Source organism: Coturnix japonica, chromosome 38 (genome assembly GCF_054131305.1).
Source record: "Coturnix japonica strain WE chromosome 38, WE-NBRP24, whole genome shotgun sequence".
Classification (NCBI taxonomy): domain Eukaryota; kingdom Metazoa; phylum Chordata; class Aves; order Galliformes; family Phasianidae; genus Coturnix; species Coturnix japonica.
This window is the reverse complement of record NC_140700.1, coordinates 1,567,501-1,590,369: the sequence shown is the minus strand read 5'-3', so window position 1 is coordinate 1,590,369 and position 22,869 is coordinate 1,567,501. Positions and strand designations below refer to the sequence as shown.

Here is a 22,869-nt window from a genome sequence, read left to right as displayed (position 1 = left end):
GTGATCTTCAAAGCCTTGCAGTTCACTTCTCCTGTAGGCTGAACCAACACTGAATCCGTCAATTGAGAATAACGGGGTAGGAAGAATTTTCCTCCTCACTTTGCCAATGTCAAATTCTGTAAGTTGGAATTTCTGGTCTTCAAGGTTTCTTCACCTATGAAGAAAACACTAAAACCTTCCCCTGTCTTTGTTACCTGTACAGCAAAAGCATGCCAGTGCGTATCAATACACAAATCCACACACATGTGCCTGAATACTGTAACTCAGCACTGCATGGAGCTGCAGCACGTTCTGCTCAGCCGCAACAAGGGTTTGGGTTTTTTTTTTTTAATTTTCTGATGTAAAAATCAAATATTTTGGTATTTTAGGTTTGTTTTGTTGGTTTTTTCTTTTTAAAGGTATCAAATGCAGTAAAACCTACAACCAGGACAGACAGAAGATCAAATTCAAGTGATTTGGAACTCTTTCATTAAAGTGCTGCACTTTTCTGTGCTAAGCATTTCCTACAGTCAGTAAGGAAAGGCTGGAACCTTTTACTCATACAAACACTAGTGAATTTTCCAAAAAATATTTTTCTTTTTCAGGAAATTTTCCCAAATCTAAACTAAAGAGAGGAGAAGTCGGGTTCTCAAGTTAGTTGCTGGACTGACTGCATGACAAAGGGAACAAAAACAGCAGTTAAGGACAAAGTTTCCTTCCCTCCTATAATACTGATAGAAATGCTGCCTTTTTACCTTTAGTACCTTCACAACAGATTCCTCTCTGGCAGATTCCTACGATCCTAAAGACCTCAATGCTGCTCAGCACAGACACCGGGCACCAACTGCCACTGGACTCTGCACCGTGGAACACGCACACAGCTCAGCACTTCTGTTCTCACAATTGGAAGGGTTCTAGAATCTAGAACCGCCCCATCAGATACTTGTGACCTCCCTGACTCCAGCCCTGGTGCACGCAGGCACCACCTGCCCAATACCCAACATCTCCCCCCTCTTTATCATCTGCAGCCCCTGTAAAGGTTCCCCCGCGTACTCCCTGTTACTCCAAAGGTGATTCGCACATTTAAGGCTATTCCGCAAATGAATCAAACATTAAACATATGCGAAAAACAATTAAGCTGTCATAATAACATACCAAAGTGATGCAGCTGTAGTGCCTACAATCCTGAAAGCACACAACAGCAATCTGCCTAACAATTGTGAAATGCTGTATGGCAACACTTAGTCAACTTGTAGAGAACAGTGCACTCAAGTTCAAGATAACAGCACAGTACACAATGGAGTTACAACTTTTCCAAGTTCAGTGTAACACTATTGTACAGAATCTTCGTGGCATTCCAGTTCTGTCCAGTGTGCATTATAATGTCACACTCCATAACCAAATAACAAGAAAAAAACATATTGGTTGTGCAGAATCGTTCTGAATGGGGATTATCCAGGAACAAGGTCTCCCCCGCTCACGAACTATCAGTCCGGCATGAAGGCTGGATTCCCAGTTCGGACCTTCAGGCACATTGGGAGCAACGCAGTCTCATGTGCCGTTACCAGCAGCTGCTGCCCAGTGCTGACGTCAAATCACTGGCTGCACTGGAGACATTAACCAAGGAGTTGTTGACCAGAACCGGTGCTGAGATGTTCGGATCCTCACGGTGCACAGGATGGCTCGTCATTTGGTGCCGGCTTAACCCAACGTGCCGGCAGCCAGCAGGGCCCACTTGGGGTCCCGACACAGACGTGTCTCCTGCCCATGACGAGGAGTGGCATAGGGTCTGGGAGCCATGGCCCTGCGTCAGGTCTGATCAGGACCTGACCTATTGGTGTCCATTCGGTCAGCTGATGGTCTCCCATCCGATTCTCTCACGCAGGAGGAGAGCGTGCGGGCACAGCTCAGGCCCCTCCAGCCCTCCCCTCTCTTTAAGTGCACAAAGACGCCCCTTCAAGGTCTGATGTGCACACTCCATAATAGCCTGGCAGGTGCCGCTGCCGGGAATGCTGAAGATATGCTTAATGCCCCAAGCTGTGCACCAGCGTCCAAAACATGCATTTCTATATGCTGGGTCATTGTCAGTCTTTAACTCATGAGGTGCACCCATGACAGCGATGGCCATGCACAACGCTTTTATGTAATGCATGGCGGTCTGTCCAGATTGTGCCACAGCCCAGAGAAAACCACTGCATGTGTCAGTTGTGACATGCAAGTGACGGAAACACCCAAACTCTGGGAAGTCTGTGACATCCAGCAGCCAAACCTCATTTGGTCTCAAACCTCTGGGGTTCACCCCTGCAGGAAACAGGTTAGCCATAACTCCCACTCCTCCTTGGCCGATTCAGTTAACTTTCTAAGAGCACCAAGGGCGGGTAGCAGCTTCTGCGCCTCTTCGTCCCCTGCAAAAGCTCACAGAGCTCCATGCTGGCTTTCTCTAATGCTGACCGACTGACACAGTGAGAAGCTTCATCAGCCAGACCTCTTTGCATTATCCACTTAATAAGCAGGGAGGCTTATTAAGTCCAGAAAACGGGAAAGGGGGGAATAACGCAGCTGCGGCGTGCAGCTCCCGCTTCTCACACTGCTGCTGCATCACTGCTGATAACTGGAAGGCAGGGAGCACCCCCATCCTTAGTGGAACATTTGGTCCAAAACACCAGAATAATTCTGCTCCCTCCCACCCCCACGTTGTCATTAAGTTGCCTTAAAGGATTCAAGTCAAAAACAAAAGCATACACCAACAAAACTCAAGAGCTGGCAGAACTCCAAGCTAGACATAGGGACTACCCAAGAAATGTGAGCCCCAAAGAAGCTTCCAGCTGCACCCAACGCTGAGCATGGCCAAGGGAGGAGGAAGGAAGGAGCTTGAGGTTGAAGCCTTCAGAGCGTCACTAAATCAGGAGATCAATTGCCAGGCACTGCAGCACACAGATGGACGTCCTTCTGGGCTGTCACAGAACTGCTTTGTCCTCTTGCTGCTGAAAGGAGCCAACCAGGATCAGGGAATGGATGCACAGGACCTCAACTCTGACCAGCAGGAAAACTCAGGACAATGGAATGCAGTCTGCCAATCTTTTACCAGTTCAGCTGTGCTTTAAGACTCATTGTGAAGCCTTTTAATATATTTATTTTTATATATATATATATATACTATAAGACTACTCAGATATACTATCAATCATCTCAGAAAGTTCAAGATGGAGTTCATCCACGTCCTTCTCCAGCTCCAAGTCATATTGTCCTTCCATTTCCTCTAAGAATTCCGAGATGAATTTTTCGAGGTCATCTTCTTCTACAGCCTTGGTGAGCAGGCTGACCTCCGGCAGGGCTGGAGCAGCAGTCTGGAAAGAAGGAAGACAAAGTCAATGATTGCTCAGGAGATCCTTCCTCTGCAGCGCTTCTCCTTCAGCACTGCTGAGCCTTAACCCAACATGGGGGCCAAGGGGCTCCTGAACATTAACATTAACAGTAAGCCTGACCAGGACACCACTGACGCTTCCTCCCCTCCTTACCAAAGCTGCTATTTTAGCTTTTTTAGCTGGAGGCTCCTCTTCATCAGTGCTACTCAGAGGATTCAAAGGTGCCACAGCAGAAGGAGAGATCTCAGCAGCCTTCCGCTTCCTTGCTCTCTTTATGGGGCTGCTGGCTTTGCCATCCCAAGGCTTCTCACACACGTTGCACTTGGCTTCCAGTTCCCCTGCTAAGATTTCTGAGATGAACTTTTCAAAGTCATCTTCTTCTACAGCCTCGGTGAACAGGCTGACCTCAGGCAGGGCTGGACCAGCAGTCTGGAAAGAAGGAAGACAAAGTCAATGATTGCTCAGGAGATCCTTCCTCTGCAGCGCTTCTCCTTCAGCACTGCTGAGCCTTAACCCAACATGGGGGCCAAGGGGCTCCTGAAGGACCTTAACAGTAAGCCTGACCAGGGCAGCACTGACGCTTCCTCCCCTCCTTACCAAAGCTGCTATTTTAGCTTTTTTAGCTGGAGGCTCCTCTTCTTCAGTGCTTCTCTGACGATTCACAGCTGCCACAGCAGAGGGAGAGATCTCAGCAGCCTTCCTCTTCCTTGCTCGCTTCGTGGGGCTGCTGGCTTTGCCATCCCAAGGCTTCTCACACACGTTGCCCTTGGCTACAGGAAGAAGAGAGAGCTGGTACAATTGTGCCTTGAGAGGAGTCCAGGTTGTCCTGTCATTCCCACAGCTCTTCTCCACAGTTAAATACATCTGGCCAGCAAAATTACAGTGCTCTTTCCACAAATCTCAGCAATATCTTCCACAGTAAGTGCTGCATACCAACAGTCCGACCAAAGGAACAAAGAAACTGCACAGCTACACCATATTATAACCCAGACAAGGGAAACAGCCATACAGCAGGAGAAAGCAATACATGGTCCCTCTAGAGAAAGGAAAAAGCAGGAGCTACAGACAAGAGTGTGCAACCAGATGCTGTGCAAGCCACAACAGACCCACAAAATACATCCAGGGGTTTATCACACAGGTAAGTCTGCAGCTCAGTGCCACTGTCTGTCCCTCGTTCTCAAGCTGAAGTCTGGCTGGAAGGAACACAAGTGAACTAAGAAAATAAGCATTTCCCTTTCTAGCACTAAGCAAAGGCACGCACCCACCATGAGCACTCAGGTCCCTTTACTTCCGAGGACCACCTCACACTCAACACTCATTCATAGTTCTCTGCTCCTGAGGTTGGGCTGATGGTTTCCCTGGCAATGCTGTTGCCCACCGTGCTGAGATTTCACTTAGGCCTTTGCAAGCTGATAAGCTGACCATGAAGGGTGGATTCAGGACTGCTAAGCTCTGCACTTTTACCTTTGACTGTTTCTTCAGCAGCAGCCGGCACAGCAGCCACTTCCTTCTTCAGCTTCTTTGGTTGTCTCAGCTGCAGCTTCTCCTTTATTGCCCCCTCAAGGCTCTTTGCTTGAGCTCTAGAATCTGGTGTACTCTGATCCCAGGGCTAAAAAGAAATAAAGTAAGTGCAAAATCAGAACAAACACCAGGGAGAGTGTATGAAGGAAATCAGATTGGAGATATTGCAAAAACGGCTGCACCTGGAACAGAACATTCCTGTCACTTGGGTCACTGACCCTTTCATTAATGCCTCCCTATAACAAGATCCATGCTTTGCTGTGAAAACACTGTTTCAAACGTGTGCAATTAACAAAGCAAGCTCGTTTAAATCAGCACAGTACTGGAGTTGTTACCTACCACATTCTATCTGAGCAACAGAAAGTCATTCCTGTTCCCCTACACAACATCCACCCACAGTCTGATTTCATTGAACACGAAGCCATCGTGGCCTTTTTGTATCCAGTGCTCCCACGTTAACCTCACATGTTGTACCTGGTGCCAGCAGGGTTACTGCCTCACTGCCAGATACAATCAGATCAATTCTGAGTTTGAGGAGTGCAAAGCTGACTGGGAAAGCCATTGAAAGTATCAGGATTGTGAAACATGGCTGCAGCTCTTCACCAAAGGCAGGAAGGTAGGAATGCACTCATGATGGTGGCACATGGTGAGCAGTGAGACATGAGAACATGTGAAGAAATTGTGTCAATGTGTCCATCTTCAGAAGGGACTCACCTCTGAGGGTGCAGAGACAGCTTTGGGAGCAGCCCTGCTCCATCCCACAGTCTTTTTCTCTTCTCTTCCAGGTGCTTTAAAACAAGGAAAAAGAAAATCACTTGGTCAACAGCAAGCATAGAAAGAAACCTGAGTGCCAGTGTTTCCTCCATGTGCTTATTTCCTCACATTCAATAACAAAGCACAGACAGAGGCGACATCACGCAGTCCATACAGTATCCAAGCTCTTCCCTCCTTCACATGCTGTCTCATCACAAAGCCTTTCACCTCCCCAATGAATAACTCACCCCCCTGACCTTTCTGACAGAGGTTGGCCCCCATGTTGAGGAGTCAATCCATGCTTTTCAAATACATTTACATATCAAACTAAGCAACACACGCCAAAGATGAAGGCAACCTTGGCATCAACACACAGAACATGCTACACCAAAAACATGGCAGAAAAAAAAATGTACAAGAGAAACTGAATTACAAAACCTCACAGCGAATGAATTTTCCAGAATAAAGCAGACAGACACCACGGATTCAATGGAAAAACACATGGATGGACATCCTGGCGCTTCCTGCCTTTGCATGTTGTAAGAAACAGCCCAGGCAATTCTAAGCAAACTCCATTTGCTTGACAGGGGAAGCACTTCGGCAGAGAAGACAGTGAAGCACCTCGTTACCTGCTGGCTTTGCGACCTGCTGCATCCGCAGGGCTTTCTCCTGCTTGATTTCTTCCAAAGTTTTAATATGAATTTCTTCCAATCTCTTGATTTTACGCCGTGGCTCTTCCAGTTTCACGTTACCCGGCCCAGGTGGAGGGATAATTCTCTCGTTCTTGCATTTACCCTCAGCTCTCTTCTCAGTAAGAAGCTCTTCTACTTTTTGCTTCTCATCCTCCAGTCCTTTGTGTTTCCTTTCAGCCAGGGCTTCCAAGTAGGTTTTAATGTGAACTGCAGGGGAAGGCCTCACCCCGGAGCTGGGATCCTCCACCTTACAGCACCCTTCTGCCTGGGGGGCAGCTGGGGTTTCTCCTCGCTGATTCGCTCTTTCAAGACGGATCTCTTCCAGAGTCTTGACATGGATCTCCCCTGCTGGCTTGGCACCCTTCTCTGCCATCATCAAGAAAGGAGAAGCATAATGATTAAATGAGAGTCCAACGAGAGGTTAAGTTTCCAGATTTGTCATAATATTACAGAATATACGTGTTCCCAACAACAACGCTCCTGAGAAAGAACAAGCAGAAAGCCTAGAGAATCTGTGCAGCAAACACCAATGACCATTTACCTCTCCTTGGTGCTCTGTCAATCTTGATCTTCTTCCCCAGCCTTTCTGCGAGGCTGCGTTTCAGCGGAAGGCCACTGACATCAGCTACAGAGAGAAAACAACAACATTCCTAAGATAATTCCTTTGGAGAAAGATTTTTACAAGTCAACCACAAACTTTGGTTTCTCCAAGTGTATGTTCTCAAATTCACCTTCCAGCTGCTACACTTGTGTGCCACTTGGAGTCATCACAGACCCACGACACACTTTCCTCCCTCCTGCTTCAGCAGTGCTCTCCCATTTACGTGGAGGCAGCCAAACAGCAGCTCACAAGCAGCCCTTACCTACAGAGGATTCCTGTTTTCCAGGATTATCAGCAATATTCAATCGAATCACAGGCACCTCCCCTAAAACAAAGAAAAACAAAGTGCTTATTTGACAGAAACCAACAGAATTACTGACCTGTGAGCTCATTTCCCACCCAAAACAAAGACACCACTTTGACAGCCCTGACAGAAAATAATATTGCAACTGTAATGCACTCAGGGTAAGTCCCAATTGTAATTTATCCATTCCACTTAGGAGCCACCAAATGGAAACAAAGGTACTCATCATTACCCTGCTTTGCAGACAGCGTCACAGTTCTGACCAGTGTCCGCACATTCTCCTTCTTCGGCACAGGAACAGTTTGAGATTGGAGCAGATGAGCAGGAGCTCCTGAAGGCCCTTCTGATCCAAGTGAACAAACAGACAGTGTTTACAACAAGAAAAAGAAAAGCCACTGCCAACAACATAAACAAACCTGACAGAACCGTCACAAAGACCAAAGCGCATTTGTTACTCACTACTGTCCAATGTGCAACAACCACTGCACGGCTCTATTCCCCAACACAGTGCCAGCTATCTGAGTATTATCAGAAGGATAACAAAGTAGGGCATATGAACTCACCACTTTGTTGTTTGGTTTTATCCTTTTGTTTCTTCAGTCTGATTTCTTCAAGTGTTTTTATTCCAAAATTCAGACTGTCATCTGGGAACACAGAGCAGTGAATGAGACTGAAGGACAGAGGCACACGCTGAGGACCACAGCTCTGCAAACTGCCTCCTGCTCAGAAGCATGCAGAACAAACCCTGTCGGCTCTCCCCATAGCTAAGAGCACCATGGACCTGATGTCTGTCTGCTGCCCTCCTTTCATCCTTCTGGATATTAAAAGTAGGCTTTATCCCTTACTTTATCCCATCCACACGACATTAGATTCCTCTATCAGCAAATGTGGCTTTCACCACTGGTTGAAAAGATGCACATACAGGCACTTAAACTCCATGCTGTGGCCTTGTCGTGCTCTAATGCTGTAAACAAAGGAGTTTACCTTCCTAATCTGAAAGGCACATGAAGTTACGAGGTAGGAACAAGATCATGGAAATAGCCGAGTCCATTCAGCAACCCTATGTTCTGTTGTGTTTGTTCAATAAATTGCTTTGGAGTTAATTGGCAAGTGCTTCTGATTAATCCTGGAATACCTTGTTTTGTATCAGCATTAGATTTCCTGATGGAAATGATCCGCGATCCATGATGGTTTTCTTTAGCTGGTTGCTGGACAGGTGTTTTTATTCCTTCTCCCTCCTTAGAAAGCTGGTCTGTACAAGGAAAGAAAAAATCAGTCTCTTCAGTTACGCGGTAGGAATTCAATCAGATTTCCCATATTTATGTAGCTCATACAATGACACTTCAGCCCACAGTTAATATTCTTAAGTAGAAATGTAAGTGACTACAGATGGGTTCTTTATTTAAACAGCTACACTTACCTGGTAAACCCATAGAAGCAGCCTATGTGAATAGATTAACTACTAGAGAACCAGGAAATCAACCACACTCACCATCACATTTGTCACCATGTGCAGAATTGATGACAACGGGAGGATGTGTCGGGCTTGGGACAGTCTCTGACTTTTCCACTTCCATCACTTCCAATGACTGTGGAAAGGGATCGGAGTGCACAGAAAGCTTGCTCTGCTGCACTGTTATCTGAGCTGCCCTCGGATCGTCACCTGCAGACTCTGGTGGACTCAGCAGAGTAGCTACAGGAAGAAAAGGATCAATTTAAAACTTTGATCCTAACCTTACAACCACTGCACAAAGATGGCAAGCAAGGCTGAAAACCCACACAGATAAATGCTGAGTCTCCAGTTGCCCATCCAACTGGCTACTGGGCGAACAAAGAAATTCCCCCCTACACAACATTCACCCAGTAAAAGCTTAAATTCAGGAAAACAACCTGCAAGGCAAAGGCCACAGGAGCAGAAAGAAGCTGAGCATGCAAGAAAAAACTGAAATATCAGAAGCACATAAAGTTGAGCTGTGCTCCTATCTATCATCTTCCCAGCTTTCTTCTGTTCATTCAATCAGTCTCTCAGGAGCAGTTGTTTCAAAACATTGCCCTCCTCAACACTGGTCAAACTCTAGTAACATCACCCTGACTCAGCACGGAGTCCCTGGGCTGCACGGCTGCAAGCCCTCCAATGGAGCCCCTCCTTCAACACCACGAGTGACAGCAGTGAGTAACCCCAACACATTTGTCTGACCGCTGCAGGTCTTCAAGCTCACCCACCTGGACAACCTCAGCAAAGACAGCGATCTTCAAAGCCTTGCAGTTCACTTCTCCTGTAGGCTGAACCAACACTGAATCCGTCAATTGAGAATAACGGGGTAGGAAGAATTTTCCTCCTCACTTTGCCAATGTCAAATTCTGTAAGTTGGAATTTCTGGTCTTCAAGGTTTCTTCACCTATGAAGAAAACACTAAAACCTTCCCCTGTCTTTGTTACCTGTACAGCAAAAGCATGCCAGTGCGTATCAATACACAAATCCACATACATTTGCCTGTATACTGTAACTCAGCACTGCATGGAGCTGCAGCACGTTCTGCTCAGCCGCAACAAGGGTTTGGGTTTTTTTTTTTTAATTTTCTGATGTAGAAATCAAATATTTTGGTATTTTAGGTTTGTTTTGTTGGTTTTTTCTTTTTTAAGGTATCAAATGCAGTAAAACCTACAACCAGGACAGACAGAAGATCAAATTCAAGTGATTCGGAACTCTTTCATTAAAGTGCTGCACTTTTCTGTGCTAAGCATTTCCTACAGTCAGTAAGGAAAGGCTGGAACCTTTTACTCATACAAACACTAGTGAATTTTCCAAAAAATATTTTTCTTTTTCAGGGAATTTTCCCAAATCTAAACTAAAGAGAGGAGAAGTCGGGTTCTCAAGTTAGTTGCTGGACTGACTGCATGACAAAGGGAACAAAAACAGCAGTTAAGGACAAAGTTTCCTTCCCTCCTCCAATACTGATAGAAATGCTGCCTTTTTACCTTTAGTACCTTCACAACAGATTCCTCTCTGGCAGATTCCTACGATCCTAAAGACCTCAATGCTGCTCAGCACAGACACCGGGCACCAACTGCCACTGGACTCTGCACCGTGGAACACGCACACAGCTCAGCACTTCTGTTCTCACAATTGGAAGGGTTCTAGAATCTAGAACCGCCCCATCAGATACTTGTGACCTCCCTGACTCCAGCCCTGGTGCATGCAGGCACCACCTGCCCAATACCCAACATCTCCCCCCTCTTTATCATCTGCAGCCCCTGTAAAGGTTCCCCTGCATACTCCCTGTTACTCCAAAGGTGATTCGCACATTTAAGGCTATTCCGCAAATGATTCAAACATTAAACATATGCGAAAAACAATTAAACTGTCATAATAACATACCAAAGTGATGCAGCTGTAGTGCCTACAATCCTGAAAGCACACAACAGCAATCTGCCTAACAATTGTGAAATGCTGTATGGCAACACTTAGTCAACTTGTAGAGAGCAGTGCATTCAAGTTCAAGATAACAGCACAGTACACAATGGAGTTACAACAGTTCCAAGTTCAATGTAACACTATTGTACAGAATCTTTGTGGCAGTCCAGTTCTGTCCAGTGTGCATTATAATGTCACACTCCATAACCAAATAACAAGACATAAACATATTGGCTGTGCAGAATCATTCTGAATGTCCACCACTGGGGGATTATCCAGGAACAAGGTCTCCCCCGCTCACGAACTATCAGTCCGGCATGAAGGCTGGATTCCCAGTTCGGACCTTCAGGCACATTGGGAGCAACGCAGTCTCATGTGCCGTTACCAGCAGCCGCTGCCCAGTGCTGACGTCAAATCACTGGCTGCACTGGAGACATTAACCAAGGAGTTGTTGACCAGAACCGGTGCTGAGATGTTCGGATCCTCACGGTGCACAGGATGGCTCGTCATTTGGTGCCGGCTTAACCCAACGTGCCGGCAGCCAGCAGGGCCCACTTGGGGTCCTGACACAGACGTGTTTCCTGCCCATGACGAGGAGTGGCATAGGGTCTGGGAGCCATGGCCCTGCGTCAGGTCTGATCAGGACCTTACCTATTGGTGTCCATTCGGTCAACTGATGGTCTCCCATCCGATTCTCTCACGCAGGAGGAGAGCGTGTGGGCACAGCTCAGGCCCCTCCAGCCCTCCCCTCTCTTTAAGCGCACAAAGACGCCCCTTCAAGGTCTGATGTGCACACTCCATAATAGCCTGGCAGGTGCTGCTGCCGGGAATGCTGAAGATATGCTTAATGCCCCAAGCTGTGCACCAGCGTCCAAAACATGCATTTCTATATGCTGGGTCATTGTCAGTCTTTAACTCATGAGGTGCACCCATGACAGCGATGGCCATGCACAACGCTTTTATGTAATGCATGGCGGTCTGTCCAGATTGTGCCACAGCCCAGAGAAAACCACTGCATGTGTCAGTTGTGACATGCAAGTGACGGAAACACCCAAACTCTGGGAAGTCTGTGACATCCAGCAGCCAAACCTCATTTGGTCTCAAACCTCTGGGGTTCACCCCTGCAGGAAACAGGTTAGCCATAACTCCCGCTCCTCCTTGGCCGATTCAGTTAACTTTCTAAGAGCACCAAGGGCGGGTAGCAGCTTCTGCGCCTCTTTGTCCCCTGCAAAAGCTCACAGAACTCCATGCTGGCTTTCTCTAATGCTGACCAACTCACACAGTGAGAAGCTCCGTCAGCCAGACCTCTCCGCGTTATCCACATAATAAGCAATTGAGGTCCTCATCACACACTCTGTGCCATCTCTTGTCAGCATGTCCTGTCGCATCCCTGGCTCTCCAGCAGGACTGTAATGCTGGGGTGAGCAACACTGGGCACTGTCAGTGTGTTTTTCTTGCAAGCATCTTCCAGGGAAACATGTGCAGGCGTTCCCCACTCCTGGCCGTATCTCTGCAGTGCTGGGTCCTGTGTGAGCAGAGTTCTCTGCCCCAGAAGCCAAGTCACTGCTGTGCAGAGCTCAGCCTCGGGCTGAATGTGCTCCTGAGTTTGTCCCAGTGCAAGGACAACCTTCTCATTGCCCTTTAGGAGCACCTCTGGTGCTGTTGGGTGCTCTGCTCTCAGCAACCACTGGATACACGGCGCCAGACGCGTGTGTGCTTTGTCACCTTGAGCTGTTTGCTCTGATCGCATCTCACCCTGGGGAGCCGGGATTTCCCTTTGGTCTCGGTGTCACTTCGAGACCAGTAGCAACACTAGGGGTCAGAGGAGAGCTGCTGAATGTGTGAGCAAAGCTGCTAATTGAGAAGGAGATCGCACGCGTGTGACTTCGAAACCCGAATTAATGAGCTTACCTTCACCCTCCTGACTAATGCAGACCTCATGCAGCCCTGGGCCTGCCCTTCTCCAGCCTCCTGCCTTGTTTTGCCTACTCATAGGAAAAGATTTAGCATAGCTCAGAGCCCCAGGCAGCGCTTGGAATGCCAGCAGGAAAGAGCTGCTGGTGTCCACATAGCTCAGGACTGCAGCAGTGGGGCTGCTGGACCTCAGTGTTCTGAACACTCTGATGTGGAAGTGATTGGCAGATGCTGTGGCCGGAGGGATGAGGTGCCTGCAGGGCATCCCTTGGAAGAAGGTTTGGTGAGGATGGATCCTCTGAGCCAGCATCGGGGACAGGGTGCTGGGTGCAAATGCCAGTGCTGCCCCCTGTCATCCTTTTGGTTTTAAAAGGAGTACAGCTCTGTTTCCAGACTTTGCCAACCACAGGCTGGCTGGCAGCTTGAAGGAACTGCCATGAAATTGGTCTAATGAAACGTTCCTGGCAGAGCTTCAGGATGGAGAAAGTGCAGTTTGTCCTCAACTGAGCTGAGGTCCAATGAGCTGAGTTTCCTGGCTCAGAGCAGAGGCCGTGAGCATCACGTCTCACATTCTGTGTCACCTGGGCAGAGCCGTGAGGCAGGGGCTGCTAGTGGGGAGATGCCAAGGTTTAACATGAAGATGATTGCTCAGATATGCCTGAGTTCAGATGGAGGGACCCATTGCCCTACCAGGAAGTGGAAGATGCTTGGGGGTGAGGCAGCTCGTGCTTTCCCATGCCTGTAGGACCTTGCAGTGCTGTGCCTTTCCACATACCTACCCCACCTTCTTTCTTTCCCATGCAGGGGGCATCATTAATCCAGTGGGTGGCACCAAGAATGCCCGGACAGCCCCACTGCAGTGCGTCTCTGTGGCAGAAGGACACACCAAGCCCGTGCTCTGCCTGGATGCCACTGATGAACTGCTTTTCACTGCCTAAAAAGGTATATGTTGGACAGAACAGGTGTGGGGGCTGCTGGCTTTTTATGCGCTTGTCTCATAGATCTCCCCAGGCTGGCGTGGGGAATTGGGGTGCATGGCGGGGATGGCTCCTTCTGGGCTGCTCCCCTGTCCCTGCCTTCTGATGTCCAGGTGCTGGAGCAGGTTGGCTCCATTGCCCTGGAGTGGAGCTGTGGGTGGTGGGAGGCAGCGCTTGGGAAGGAGTCGGTGCCTCCACGCCACGGAGGAACTCCCCAGCCCAACTCTCTCAGTCACGTTCTTCTTCCTACAGACCGGAGCTGTAAGATGTGGAACTTGGTGATGGGTCAGGAAATTGCTTCCCTCAAGGGTCACCCAAATAATGTTGTTTCCATCAAGTACTGCAGCCACACGGGGTTGGTGTTCACCGTGGTCATGTCGAACATCAAAGTGTGGGACATCCGGGACTCAGCGCGCTGCATCCGCACCCTGACGTATGTAGTGGGAAGAGTGGCTGTGGGGGACTGTGGGCAGCTCTGGCTTTGCAGAAGATGGTGTGAGGAACTCCTGGGGTCCCACAGGCTGGAAACAGAGCCCAGCTATTTTAGGATCAGTGCCTACAGCTGTAGGAAACAGGGAGGCTTAGGGAGATCTTGGAATGGAATCTGTGGGGAACCTCTGCATCAAAGGCTCTAAGGAAAGGACCTGGAAGTGGTTTTCAGCCCTTCCTGGTGGTGGCCAAGAGCACCAGCAAGAAGGGATGGGGATTTTCTTTTTTGCTTCAACTAATATGCCACATGAAGATGACCACATTAACCCAGCTGTATTTGTTGTTGTTGTTTATCTACAGCATGAAGCATTTCACTTGGAAAGTCTCTGCTGCCACTCATCGTACAACAGACTTAAAGCACAGCACTTGGTACCTAGCAGTGCTGTGAAGGGTTGGAAAGGCAGCGCATCATTGTGCTGAGGGCCAAGAGACGGTTCAGACAACAGAAGCATTTGTCCACATTTCTGACATGAAGGCTGTCGCCTCCCGATCCGGCGACAAATCAAGGCTGCTGTGTGAAAGTACCGTGCCTCCGCACATGGGATCAGACGGGACTCACACACAGTGTGTAACACCGAATGTACCAGCTTAATGCCACGCCACAAACCTACCCAATGCCCAACAGGGGGGACCAGTCAATGCTGCTCATCAGCCATCAACCCCGGATGCTGTAGAAGGCAGACCATGTTGTGGTGCTGGAGCATGACACGATGGCTGAGATGGGGACACCCACCGAACTGAGGACCCGCGGTGGACCCTACAGCCGGCTGCTGCAGCACTGAGGACCACAGGGCAGCTGGAGTGGGATGCGATGGGACATGGGGAGCTGTGGCTGTCTCCGCTCCCCGCTGCAGGATGGGAAGAGTGGGATGCTCTGGGATTTGTATGGAATAAAGCGGAGATGTTTTGTAGAGGAGCAGGTTGGGATGTGGGGTGTGGGCAGCTCAGCCTCAGTGCATGGTTGGTTATGGAAGCTGGGTGTCTGCCCTCAGAATGTGGCTGTGGCAGCACTGTGGGTTATGGGGGGGAAGCACAGCTCAGCCCAATACTAGATGAACTTTCCAGTCACGTCTTCATGCCAAAGCGGTGCAGATAGCACAGGGAGTGCAAGGGGGAGGAGGAGAGCAGCAGTGTGAAATGGAGCAATGGGCAAAGAGTGTGGGGTGGGGGGAGGAGGGATGAGGAGAGGTCCCCTCATCCACCCCAACCCTGAGCACAGCACGGAGCAGAATGCAGGCAGGCTGAGCACAGAACAGCCCAACACTTTATTTCACAAGAAGCAGCACAGGAAAAGCATAACAGCATAGGAAGCAGAGGGAGATGTGAGAGGTAGAGGGGATGGGGCTGTGTTCATCACCGACCCCAAATGCTCGTGTGGCCAGTTGGCCCCTTGCAGGCTGAAGCACAGCACTCAGACGGTTTGGTTACTTCCTGTGTGAAGAAGAAGAGATGGTGTCCCATAGGGCCACGTTCACATCCCAGCCCTCAGCTCCCTGCAGAGTCCCAGCCCAGCCCTGGTGCAGCACCACAAGGAGCACAAGGAGCACAGGGACCCCTTCCAACCCCCAGCCCCACACCGCAGCTGTGCTCGAGTTGCTGGTTCCACCTTCCTGGCCTGTAAGGTAAGAAGAGCCATTGTCTCAGCCCAGTTTGTAGGAGGGAGGCAAGGTTCTTTGATATACGTATACCTGGTGCGGGATTAAGAAACAACGGTTCAAACATTGGTCCGACCAGTTTATTACAAGACTTTATCAGGGAGATGGGGAAGGGGAGGACGGACGCTATTATGGTGTAGGGTGATGGGGAAGGGAATGCAGTAAAAATATGAAATAGAAGCAAGGAGTCTCTGTAGGAAGCAAGAGGGAGATATTCACCACCATGGATCCATCGAGGTTTGTAGTTCAGTCATTGGTCTTCAGTCGTGGTGGGTCGTCAGGCGTTGTTCTGTTAATGGTGACCACGATGACAATTTCCAATGGTAGCACCAACTTATTTATATGTCCAAAGTGGTCAAGTCAGCTCTCTTTGGAGTGACAGCTCGAATCCAAAGTAGTTGAGTTAGCACTCCTTGGAATGGAAGCTTCCGGCTCTGGGATCTTAGCAGAAATTCCTTTGTTCCCATCTTCTGAGCCTTGCCAGCAGATAAGAGGGAGCAGGGATACCCATCCGCATCCTGTTTTTCACAGGGCACGATGGCTTCATTACCCAGATTTCCCACACCAAGCTGGAGCTATTTAGTCCCAGGCCAGATCTTCCGCTCATAAACAGTCCTGAGCACTCTTCTGGAGGCAAACAGCTCTGAAGGAAGGTGCTTTCAAATATTCAAATACCCAAAAAGTGATATTGATTGTCACACGGTAGCACCCATTACTTGCCACTTCAATAAATCATTGAGAGTCTTCTCACAAGAAACACCTCAGGAAGCAAGCTTGGAGCCAGAAAACAAGGAAGGACTCTCACAGCCATGACCCCCAGCCCTGTTCTTGCTGTGGGGCATGGAGCAGCTTTGAGCACCAGGAAGGGGAACCCTGGGAGAAAGCGGGGACCCCAATGCTGCCCTGGCACTGGGCAGAGGTGGGGGACAGCGCTGCCCTCATCACTCACTGGGCGCCGTGTTGTAGCCTTTCTCCTTCTTCCCTGCAGACAGAGAGATGCATCAGCACAGGTTCACATCACAGCCAGGCTGAGGGCTCCTGAGGGAGCCTCAAATCCCCCCACAGCCCCCACTGTCCTCCTACACCCCTCCACTTTTACCTGCATGGCGTCTGTAGATGATGAATCCAACGCCAGCCATGATGGCAATGGCCACAACGGCGACAACCACCCCCCCACCACGTTGGGCACCAGGCTGGACTGTGACTGCTCTGGGGGAAGGCAGGGCTGTCAGCAGGGGAAGGGGCAGCCCAGAGCCCCCCAGCCCCACATCCCCTCACTCACCCCATGAGTAGAGGCTGGGTTGGGGCAGGCTGGCGTGCTCCACGCAGCACTGGTACTTGTCCCCGTGCGGGGCACGTACCTCTGACCGGAGCTGTTGTAGTGCACGAAGATTTCGCCATCCACGTACCCCACTTCAAAGAACCAGGGCTGCTCGGGGCCGGATTCCGTCATCCCTATTTCAAAGTACCGCATGGAGTGGAGCTCTGCGGGGTCGGAGCGCGGCGACCCCCCCTTTTTTATTAATTAGCAAGCTACTGCCTATAGAATAACAACACTACTTATATTAATAACATAACCATTATAACTCAATCAAGACCTCGATTGACAATACTCTAGAAGTGAAAAAAGAGACAAGTCAAACACAGCATAACAACATTACTGTTAAACGTACTAAAAAGAACAAACACGTTTGCTCTGCAACCTAAGTTTCTGCAACCTGGAAATAAATCCATGAGGGTCCCATTGTGTTCACATGTCACTAGTTAGGAAAAGTCTTCAACTTTCATATACTCTGATATATTGATTTTTAATGGCCACTAACATTTGTGCAACAAATGCTTTTAGGATGCTCATAACCATGCCTTTGAGCTAATAATTGATAATTGAACTTTATGAAGTTGCATGTCAGATAGAACCAGTTTTAGAGGACAAATGTGCTGGAGTATCACTAGGGGCATTATTACTTATTGACCCTTGAGAAACAGCAAACCGTGTTGGTGGTGGTTGCGACAGGCGGTGCCAGCAGGGCCTTCCCTGCTTCAAAGTGCACCTTTCCTCTCTCACCCATCACAGATTCTCTCCTGCATTCAGGGTCTGAAGGATTTCTTCCAGTTGTACACCATATCCGCATGGCCAGTGCGTGATACAGAGCCCAAGTGGAACAGCTGCCTGGAAAACAGAATAAACTATCAAATTTAGTTCTATTAGTATGCACTTTTGTCTCAAGTGATGCATGGTCATATTTTTAAAATCCCAATTAGTTGGGTGTAAGAGACGTATCCATTCTACAATACAGGGTCATCCCTTTGCCTGGGATTCCTTTCCAGGTTTTGTCTTTGCAAATTAAGAAAAGCTAATTAATAGGCTAATAACATCATGAGTGAGCAGTACTAACATACTAAAAGAGCTATTCCCATAGATTACAGCACTGATTACATCAAATCCTTTCTTTAACACGCATTTGATCTATGGATAATGCCTAAAATTCTAATTCTTGAGACTGCATTGGTAACACAGAAAATCACACACTATGTCAAACCATTACTAATATTATTTATAACACCGCAAGTTACAAAGCAATTCCACTAGGAAAGAAACACACAAACACAGTTACTATAAAGGCTGGATGCTATTTTCTGCCTTGAGATGAGACCAACAACGTATTCTGGTGGTGTTAGTAACAACCGCACAAGATTAGAAGTGTCTAGTGTCATATGAGTATCCTCAGTGAAAATCCATTGAATGATTTGCTTAGAAGCTTCAGATCGTATCCCATAGTCAGTCACAGTCTTACCAGCCTGCTGTAACAATTTCCAATGATGCACTTCCCACCGAGCAGCTCCCTGCTGATCTTCTATCAGCGGGCAAGCGAGCTGAAACACAGCTTGACACGGTCCCTCCAATATCATGTCTCTAATGACTCCAGACCAACGCAAAGGTGGAGGATCGCTACGTGTGGGGGGGAATCGCATAGACAGGGGCTGTAAAGACATCGGTGAAACGCTCGAAGAGACTGATGCCTCCTTCGTATGCAGTTCTAAGTCCTGCAGCTCCTCAGTTAATGTTTTATTATGTTCCTCCAATGCTTTCTCATTCCCACCATTATCCGAGTCGCTTTCACTCTCAGGAGCTTCTTGCTGCTCTGCACACCCCTCAGCCCCCCCCCACCGCACCTTCCTCACCAGTCAAAACCGGATCTGCCAGAGACGTTGAAGAGGTCGAGGACGGGGGATTATTCGGGGCTTCTGCGGCAGCCCTGACTAGTGAGGCTGATGAGCAAACGGAGTACGAAACTGCTGGTAACAGGGAGTCAAGTTCTGACCTTGACTGAGCACTAGGTCCGGATAGAGCTTGTACCACAGCAGCAGCAATCTCCCACTCGGCTTGCATATTCTTCAATGTATTTATTTTGTATTCCTTATTTTTGGAGATAACAAAGTCCCACATATGGTCGACTATTTCTCGCCATTCGGCTACAGTGAACATCAGTGCCACCTCCTGAAGGTGTCCATTCATATGAGCCCATTTTACCAGCTCGGATATGCATTTAGGAGATACCTGCTCCCCTCTCTTAGAGAGAATACATTTGAGCAGTTCCTCCACAGCTTCCCACAACATCGTGGCTTGCAGAGAACGGGATGGTACCCCGATGAGAGGTGAGTGCCAACCCCCCCCCCCCAGTTCTTTATTGCCCCCGCACCGCGCTGTTAGAGAGGGGAGGTTCTTTGTTCCTTCTCTCCCTGGGTTTGTTCCCGCTGTCACCCAGTGAGCTCTAGAGAGAACTCCGTGACACAAACTCATTGCAAAGTCTAAGCTAGAAGAAGCGTCACCTCAGTGTATCCCAGAAAAAGAACAGCGTTGAGATTTTAATTGGTTTTGGTTTTTTGTTTTATTGAGGGTGGGTTGGTTTTTGTTGTTTTTTTAGGTTTTTTTGGGGGGTTTTTTGTCTTTTTTTTGGGGGGGGGGGGGGGGTAGGGGGGTGCGAGGGGAAGGGAGAGGGAGGGGACAGTTGTTTGGTTGTTTTTCATATACAATAAAGCTATGCAGTTCCACTGTCAGTCGCCTCAGAGAGTTCCCGAAGGAGCTCAACCACATTCTGCTCAACATCGAGTTGTTCCATTGAGTGGAACAATGGTAGTCTTGCAGATGGAGCAATGCAGGAATTCTGACAGGATCTCCAGGTGTATCCAGTTCATCATCTGAAAGCTCCGCAACCAAATTGGAAGGGACCAGTCCTCTTGTGCCATCTGTCAGCTCTCCCTGAAACCAGCCATTCTCACCCACATCTCCAAAGACATTACGCATTGTCCGGCAGTCAGAGGAAGCTCGTTTTCTGGGTCCTCATTAGGACCCTCAACAGGAATGTAGCTGTGTCGAGCTAAGAATCTTCAAACTGCTGGTGATACCTGTCCTGGAGAATGCAGGATGAAGGACAAAAGCTCTGCTCTCACATTCAGGGCCATCCTCTGACAGAAGGCAGCACTCAGGACTGTTCCCAAGGATCTCTTTCATGGCTTTGAGTTCAAGCTCCAGGTCTTCCAGATGACCTTGAAGACTTCTGGCCTCTTCAATGGCAGAATGGAACGGACTGGAGCTATTACGGAGACTCTTGTTTGACTGGGTCAGAGTCTGTCTCGTTGCCTTCCCCAGCTCCATCTGCTGCTTCTGCTGCTCTCTTTTCCCTCTTGCGCGCTCTGTGAGAATGAGTTTCAGAAAGCACTACTCACTGACAGGAAATAAGGGGAAACTTGAAAGACTTTGCAACCTGAGTCCTGGCAGTGTACTGCCAGCGGCTGATTTGGCCGTCCAGGATCCTGGCACCACAAATGCTTCATTGCCAAATGCAGCAATAAGGTGTTCTGGGGAAAGGCCAACTCACAGGTAGTTTTTGAGCACCCATATCACAGTACCAACGGCCAGCACCAGCGCAGGCAGCAGCATCGCTGAGACCGTCACCGGAATGCGGCGCTTCCGCACAGATCTGTGAGCAGCAGCCTCTGTGCTTTTGCCTGTGTTCATCCCTGGAAGAAATGAGACAATGTCCCACGTTACCTTCAGCTGCGCTACAGATAATCTCTCAGTGTGCTTCATGGACCCAAGAGGTCATTTTGTCAGTGGGTGCCTCCGTCTCTGGTGCCGAAGCACCAGAGGACAAGAAGGATTGCTTCCACCTCTCGTTGGGTACGAAGAGGCTGCACAGGCACTACCCGTGTCCTCCTCTGGGCCGAGAGCTGGGGCTGTACTCTGGGGTCTGGGCTTGGTCTGTGGGGAGAGCTACAGAGCAGAATCCCTCATGCTTTTCCCGGCATGCGTGTCCTGAGCTCTCCTGTGGGACGCCCCCCAGGCTGAAGGTCAGGCTTCAGCCAGCACAGGGCACAGCCAGAGCCAGCCCAGGGGAGAAACACTCCTGCTTCTTTTACATGTGCTCTATGCTCACACGCTCAGGTCTGGCTGCTGACCTGGTGTGCAAGAGCTGGCAGCAAGAGCCTGCAGGCACGCAGTGACTCTGGTTTGTGACACCGTATGATCATGGGACAGAAATTACCTGGCATGCTGGTTGGTGCTGCCTGCATTCCTCTGTCCGGGATGGGCAGTGTGGGATATCCACCTTCCTGGAGTGCATCCGGGACCGGCAGTGTGGGATATCCACCTTCCTGGAGTGCATCCCGCTCACTTTGTTGGTCCGTTCCTTTAGAAAGAAAGCAGGGCAGTAGGAGTGGGATGTCACGTGCCCTCATCAAAAACTGAGCTTCTCCAATCCCGAGCTCAGGTAAAGTCCAGGCCCCCCACCCCCAAGTACACTGTGAGCCCCTCTGTTACCCAAAGGCATTTGGGCCCTCCCAGCTATTGGACAATGCTGACTCCCTCACACCTCTTGAGGAATCAGCTCCTGTGCAAGGCCCTCACATTCTGTGCTGTCACCAGCCCATCACAGCCAGGTAGCTGCAGGCTGAAATCCAAGCTCTAACACACAGTCCAAGCCTTCAGAATTAGCATCTCCACCTCATTTCCAGCATTAGCAAAGGCAGCCAACCCTGCTCGGGATGCTCCTCCTGCCTTGAACTTGCTCAGCTGCACGGAGGGCTTTGGATGAACAGAAGCACAGCGCTTGCCACTTGCTGCCATCTGGGTGCCAACGACTGCACAAAGCAGCTCTGACAAGTAATGGTTGTGCTGGGGGAGCAGCTGCCTCTGGGTCTTGGCTGGATGCAGACCATCTGGCAGCAGACCAGCTCTGGTGCTTGACAGCACCTGCAAGGTGATACATGGAACACGGCTGCAGCACGGCTCTGACCCATTCCTTCCTGCTGTGCAGGCTACAGCCTGCCCACACCTGCATATCACACCTCAGCTTCCCAGGTCCCACAGTGAACAGACTGAAGTATACCCACCACGCTCTGCCTTCTCCATTTCCTTCAGCAGTCGCTTCAGGAGACGGGATGAGCCCTGAGAGTATTTTCCTCGTTTGTATTCATCCTCTTCTCTTTCCGGACCTTAACAGAATGTATGAAGTTAAATATCACGTGCATGAAGTTTTGAAGATCAGCGGCGAGTCAGACAAGTCAGTGAAGACAGAGTACTCACTGCTGGGATTCCAGCTGGGCTCCAGCACAGGAGGAAACCGATGACCGGGCAAGGCCCACACTGGGGGCACTTCTGCAACCAAAGACCCATGAAAAGTTTCAGTCACACACTACAGCATCAACTGAGTAGCAGAGCGTACAGGGGACTGTGCCATGAAATGGCACTGAAATGGGCAGCAAAAGCTCTCTAAAGAATTTCAAAGCTATGACGTACCTGCGCGATCCGACAGAGTTTCAGTTCCAGATCTCAGAGAGGAAGCTGGATCAACTCCTCTAGTCAAATCTGCAAATGAACACAGGACAAAGCAACTGCTACTGAGCATCCCTTCAGCCACAAGGTCGCAGGATGCAATTAAAGCCAGGGATTCCTTCACAACACTATTCTCTCCCTTCCGCACAGGGAAACAAGGGGCCTGGGAGAGCAGGAAGGATGCAGATAAGGAGTGAGACCTCACGGAAGTCATCAGGCAAGGAGGAGAACAGATGTTGTAAATACCAGAAGAGGAGTTGCATCCCCCTGATAAGAACAAGAGGGGGTCTGCATGCTGAACAACTATTGAATATGTATCAGAATTCCGAGAAATCACTGACTATGTATGAGATGTACCTATATCTGTGT

At 49.2% G+C, this 22,869-nt stretch overlaps 3 protein-coding genes across 5 annotated transcripts in view; 1 reads left to right on the top strand and 2 right to left on the bottom strand.

Annotated features, from left to right (window-relative positions):
• Positions 1–22,869, top strand: part of LOC146754762 (protein MANBAL-like) — a 100,118-nt gene that overhangs the window by 32,672 nt on the left and 44,577 nt on the right. The gene's annotated exons all lie outside the window — the stretch shown is intronic.
• Positions 3,129–22,869, bottom strand: part of LOC107324630 (zinc finger CCCH domain-containing protein 11A) — a 108,283-nt gene continuing 88,542 nt past the window's right edge. The window contains exon 15 of the mRNA XM_085526748.1: positions 3,129–3,326. Coding sequence (XP_085382874.1) covers positions 3,144–3,326 — 183 coding nt within the window. The 3' untranslated portion in view covers positions 3,129–3,143. The remainder of the gene's footprint in view (positions 3,327–22,869) is intronic.
• The window catches only part of LOC146754766 (uncharacterized), a 9,003-nt gene continuing 5,670 nt past the window's right edge, over positions 19,537–22,869 (bottom strand). The window contains exons 3-8 of one of the 2 annotated variants that reach the window (XR_014938636.1): positions 22,465–22,533; positions 22,252–22,323; positions 22,059–22,160; positions 21,212–21,918; positions 20,546–20,687; positions 19,537–20,360 (exon numbers count right to left, since the gene is read on the bottom strand). Coding sequence is in view for 1 of the 2 variants with exons in the window: in XM_085526827.1 (XP_085382953.1) it covers positions 20,264–20,360; positions 20,546–20,687; positions 21,212–21,355; positions 22,059–22,160; positions 22,252–22,323; positions 22,465–22,533 (626 nt within the window). In the remaining variant the exon portion in view is untranslated. The remainder of the gene's footprint in view (positions 20,361–20,545; positions 20,688–21,211; positions 21,919–22,058; positions 22,161–22,251; positions 22,324–22,464; positions 22,534–22,869) is intronic. The other variant, XM_085526827.1, reaches the window with a different exon arrangement.